The 5,282-nt window shown below is 33.8% G+C and overlaps 1 protein-coding gene across 10 annotated transcripts in view; it reads left to right on the top strand.

Annotated features, from left to right (window-relative positions):
• Nucleotides 1–5,266, top strand: part of LOC106880485 (homeobox protein Meis1) — a 261,086-nt gene extending 255,820 nt beyond the window's left edge. For 5 of the 10 annotated variants that reach the window (XM_052973535.1, XM_052973534.1, XM_052973532.1 and 2 more), the window contains exons 15-16: nucleotides 2,871–2,951; nucleotides 4,618–5,263. In XM_052973535.1, coding sequence (XP_052829495.1) covers nucleotides 2,871–2,951; nucleotides 4,618–4,964 — 428 coding nt within the window. In that variant the 3' untranslated portion in view covers nucleotides 4,965–5,263. Of the gene's footprint in view, nucleotides 1–2,870; nucleotides 2,952–4,617 lie in introns of all 10 variants that reach the window. The other 5 variants (XM_052973540.1, XM_052973539.1, XM_052973537.1 and 2 more) reach the window with 3 other exon arrangements.
• Nucleotides 5,267–5,282: the final 16 nt, after the last annotated feature.

The following is a 5,282-nucleotide window of genomic DNA, read 5'->3' as shown; positions in this document are numbered from 1 at the left end:
TATATATATATGTATATATATATATGTGCATGTGCACATGCACATGCACATGTCAGTGTATTAATATATGTATGTGTATGTACATACATAAATATATATAATATGCATGTGTATGTATTTACATTAGACATATACATGCATATATGTATATGTTTGTGTGTATGTGTGTGCATACATATATGTGTGTGTGTGTGTGTATGTGTATATATATATATATATATATACTTAGACACGCGCATACATGATGTCTATGTAAAAATATATGTATATTGTCAGCATGTGGGTATTTGTGTATATGTGGGTATTTGTGTATATGTGTATACTTATGTGTTGTGCATTTATTTCTGTTGAATGCAATAAGCTAAGTGTACTAAACTCCTGTATTTATCCAATTGCATTATACACAGGAAGAACAAATAGACAGACATAGTAGACACGCAACAACCACAAGCGAAAACACATTATTAACAAAGTCAACAAAATCTTATATATCGATATTGAAAGGAAAGCTTTCGTTTCCTCTCTACTCTCTATCTCCCTCATCCCTGCACACTCTACCTCCCACTGTCTGTCTGTCTGTCTCTCTCTCTCTCCGCCTTTCTCCCATCTACATGCACACTTATATGTTTACGTTAATGTTTACGTGTACACAAAAGATTTATATATTTGTTTACGGGTTCATCTCTTCCTCCCTTGTCTCTCAAACAGTTATAGAAACGCAACATATATATATATATGTATACATACATATATTTATGTGTGTATGTGTGCGTGGGTTTATGTGTGCATTTATATATGTATATATTTACACACATGTATATGTGAATAAACAGGGATACTTATTTCTTTACAGATTCACCTCTCTCTCTCTCTCCCTTTCTCTTGTTCTTTCTCACTGTGTGTGTGTGTGTGTGTGTGTGTGTGTGTGTGTGTGTGTGTGTGTTACTCTCTTGTTTTTGTCTGTGTGTGTATATATGTTTGTTTCTGTTTATGTTTCAGTCTTGTTGTTTATGTTACGCATTTTTCAAGTCCAAACCCACCAGTGGTTTTGAAAATAGAGGTCAGTTATAATAATTATGAATTTGTTATAGTTACTTGATCTCTTCAAGGGACACTACCGCACACGCACATACACAATCATATATGTACATAAATTTATATGTGTGTGTGTATGTATATATATATATATATATATATATATATATATATATATATATATATATATATATATAGGCATGTGTGTATTTGCAGATATGTGTATATGTGTGTGTGTATATACATGTACATATATCCACAAATGCATATACTCACATACACACTCAAACACACACACACACACACACGCAGTCACACATGCATGTATAATATGCATATGTGTGTTTATCTGCAAATGCACATATATATATATGTACACACACATACATACATATGTATATACATATGTGTGTTTATTCGCAAATGCACGTATATATATATATAATAATAATACCCATATACATTAAATATTCCAAGCCATACTTAGACAAAGGTCTTTCAATGACATATTCCAGTGATGTACATCAAAGTATTTCTCAAGACATTGTCTGTGGTTCTTTATTCCCGCTTTTTTTTTCGTCTTTCTTCTGCTTCTTCTCCCTCTTCTACTTCATATGTTGTTGTTTTCTGTATTTTTATCATATATTATTTCAACCAAACTTCTGGAATAAAAGAGAAATATAGGGTTGGGAAGAAATGAGTGAAGAAGAAAGAAATACTCTTTCTTTTTTTTTAAAATAAAACGGAAGAAAAATTCAGCTAATTCAAATATATTTTTTTATTTTTCTTAAAATTATATAGTCTTAAAATTTTCTTTTATTTTTCTTTTAAAGAAATTCAATCCAAATAAAAGGTTTTTAGCTGCTCTTTCCTAAGGATTTTTTTAACCACCACCATCACTACCGTCACATCATGATGGTGATGACTAGAACAATTGTCATCACCACTACTGCTTTGTCATTACTTTTCTTATTCAGTGGGTGGACTGACAGAGAAATTATCTGGCTTTTTAAGATTAAAGTACCAGTCAAATATTTGGAGTCAGCAGTATACACTAACTTCCTCTTCAACATTAATGGTCTTTGTCCTAAATCAGAAAACATTATTGTTGCTGTTGTTGTTGGTTAGTGAGTTAAACAAAACGCTTAGTGACATTTGTTCCGTGGAACAAAAGAGTGCAAAGGTAACCTGTGGATGAAGTAGTCCCAGGGAGACATGGGACAAGATTTTGAAGTATGACCTTTGAACATTAGGCCTCACTGAGGCGATTGCAAGTGACCAAGACCTTTGACAATATACTGCACATGAGAAGATACATCAAGGCAAGTGAAACCACAGTCGTGGCTGATGCCGGTGTCACGTGACTGGCACTTGTGCTGGTGGCACATAAAAAGCACCTGTTACATTTTTGGAATGGTTGGCATTAGGAGGAAGGGCATTTAGCTGTAGAGACCATGCCAAACCAAACTGGAACTCAGTGTAATTCTCCAGCTTACGACAGTCAAATTATCTAACCCATGCCAGCATGGAAAGCAGATGATGTTGTTGACGGTGATGTATATTTGTTTCATTAAATCTTCCATGGCAGTGCCCCAGTATGGCCACCATCCTGTAACTGAAATGAGTAAAAGATAAACAAGTATTTCAGTGGGTCACCCATACCTCAATGTTATCACACCAGTTTATCTTCAATTTTATTTTGATTTTAGATTCTTTTTAATTTTGTTTTCCATTCCACTATTTCTGAATTCTTGTTGACATCAATTTTTTAAATTCATTTTTAAAGTTTATAATCATTCATTTATTTATTTATGTGTATCTTCATTTATTTTCAGGTCCTGGTGGTCACGCCCCCTACAATCCAGAATCTGGTATGGGATACATAGATAATAATCAAATGTCTATGAGACCCCACAGTGAGTTGTTTCTTTGTTTAATTTGACTTTTGATTAATAATTTACAGGCACTATTATTATTATTATTATTATTATTATTATTATTAAATTATTTACAGGCACTATTATTATTATTATTATTATTATTATTATTATTATTAAATTATTATTAAGGCAGTGAGCTGACAGAATTGTTAGCATGCTGGGCAAAATGCTTAGTAGCATTTCATCCATCTTCATGTTCTCAGTTCAAATTCTGCCAATGTTGACTTTGCTTTTCATCCTTTCAGGATCAGTAAAATTGGGGTTGATGTAATCGACTTCACCCTGCCCCAAAATTGCTGGCCTTGTGCCAAAATTTGAAATCGGTTTGCAGATAAACAAATATAATTATATAAATCTATCAATATTTATTTGTCATACACAACTCTTGTCATTTAAAAGATTTCTTTTCCTCAATGTTATTTGTCAATGATGGAGTATCTTCCTTCACTGTGCCACCCTGTTCATACCCACTGACTAATATTATACAAATTAGCCACAGAACTTCTTCACAACAAGAAAAATGTTCCTGTACTTTCCATCATGTTTCTAGTCCATTGTTTTTTGAGTTTTTTTGCCATATTCCTGCAGTGTTTGGAAGATAGATTGACCGATGAAGTCCCAGAGCATTTAAATTTCTGAATATTAGTTTTAAATTTTTACAGATGATTGAAAATAGGTTAAAATGAAAAAAAAAAAAAAAAAAATTATTAAAACTCCTTTACTTCATGTAGAGATGGAAATACTCGGTGTCCTATAAATAGGACACTGAGACAATGTGATATAGCTTATTTAATGTTCTCATTTAGTGTCCTATTTATAGGACAGTGGGGCTTAATGGGTTAACATGAAATTCTGATGGAAAGTTTTAATTTAGATCACTTTAACCCTTTTTGTTACAATATTTCTGTTGGAATACAATGAATTTTTTTTAAATAATGAAGTGTTTTTTTGTAAATTAGCTTTTGTCATTATTTAGCTGGTGAGCATAAATGAATATGCAATTATAAGAGAAATTATAAGGAAATTAGTATCAGGCAACCAGGACTGGTTTTAGCCAGTTTGGTAATCAAAAGGTTCAATATTTAAACTTCTCAGCACCGTTACACTTCTCCAACGTGGTTGAAGGGCATCTTTAGTCATTGGAGTTACATGGGCAACCTCAGTAGTGCTGATGCCAGGAAAAGATTACCCAGGACACTGTGTAGAATGGTTGGAACCGAAAATGTAGTAGGAACCATTCCAAAGCTGACATTGGTGCTCAACAGTGTTCTCCAATGCCTCACAGCATTGTATATTAGCCGTTCTAAGAATGTACTTGAGAGAGAAAGTGTGTGTGTGTGTGTGGAACCTTGTTGATATTTATTCATGTATGCATAGTTGCCTGTATTTGTATATTTGTATATATGGATAAATGTAGGCCTATGTACGTGTTTGTATGGGGTATATGCTTGTTTGTGTTTAAGGACTAAGTATCAGGTTCTGCTTTGTTTAATGCATGCAAAGTTGTCTTGTCAGTAATTAAAATAAATACCTAATAAACAAGAATGCTAATAATTTGTATAACAGTCAATATATAATAATTAACAGGTGCTTTGTTTAGCTTATAATTGATCTCTTTTTTCCTTTTTTTCCTCTTTTGCAGCATTGCAAGGTATACATGGAGGAGACATGTACGATCCGATGAAAGCTGGCTACTCCCATGTTCCAGACGGCCAGCGTTACGATATGTTAGGTGTGCAGAGTATGCATGGCGCCGACATGTATGGCCCACCGCCAGTTAGCGGGTCATACAGCCAGATGTCGCAGTTGCGCCCACCTGTACACTCACAGGCTATGCTTATCCCCGGCCATCCGCATCACATGATGATGGGCCACACTGCACCTGGGATGGGCCATCATGGCATGCCCATACAGACAACACAGAGCCCACCCTTGCATGGCGGAAGCATGGATGTCATGGGCCAACAGTTACAGGACATCCATGCTTGACTGCATTAGGATAGTGTCAGGAGAGAAAGCTAAGAATCTGAGAGACATTCTATCAATCTATCTGTCTGTATGTGTGTATCTCTACATACACACACACATTAACATATTCACACACATACATTTGCGCATATACACTGAGATATATATGTATGAATATATGTACATATAGTATGTATATATCTTAAATACACGATCACATACACACACGTAGATATGTAAATATATGTTTATGTGTGTGTGATATAAATATAGACAACATAAATCCCTAATCATTTAGATATATATATATATATATATATATATATATATATACACACA

Source organism: Octopus bimaculoides, chromosome 16 (assembly GCF_001194135.2).
Source record: "Octopus bimaculoides isolate UCB-OBI-ISO-001 chromosome 16, ASM119413v2, whole genome shotgun sequence".
NCBI lineage: Eukaryota > Metazoa > Mollusca > Cephalopoda > Octopoda > Octopodidae > Octopus > Octopus bimaculoides.
This window is presented reverse-complemented; position numbering and strand designations above follow the sequence as displayed.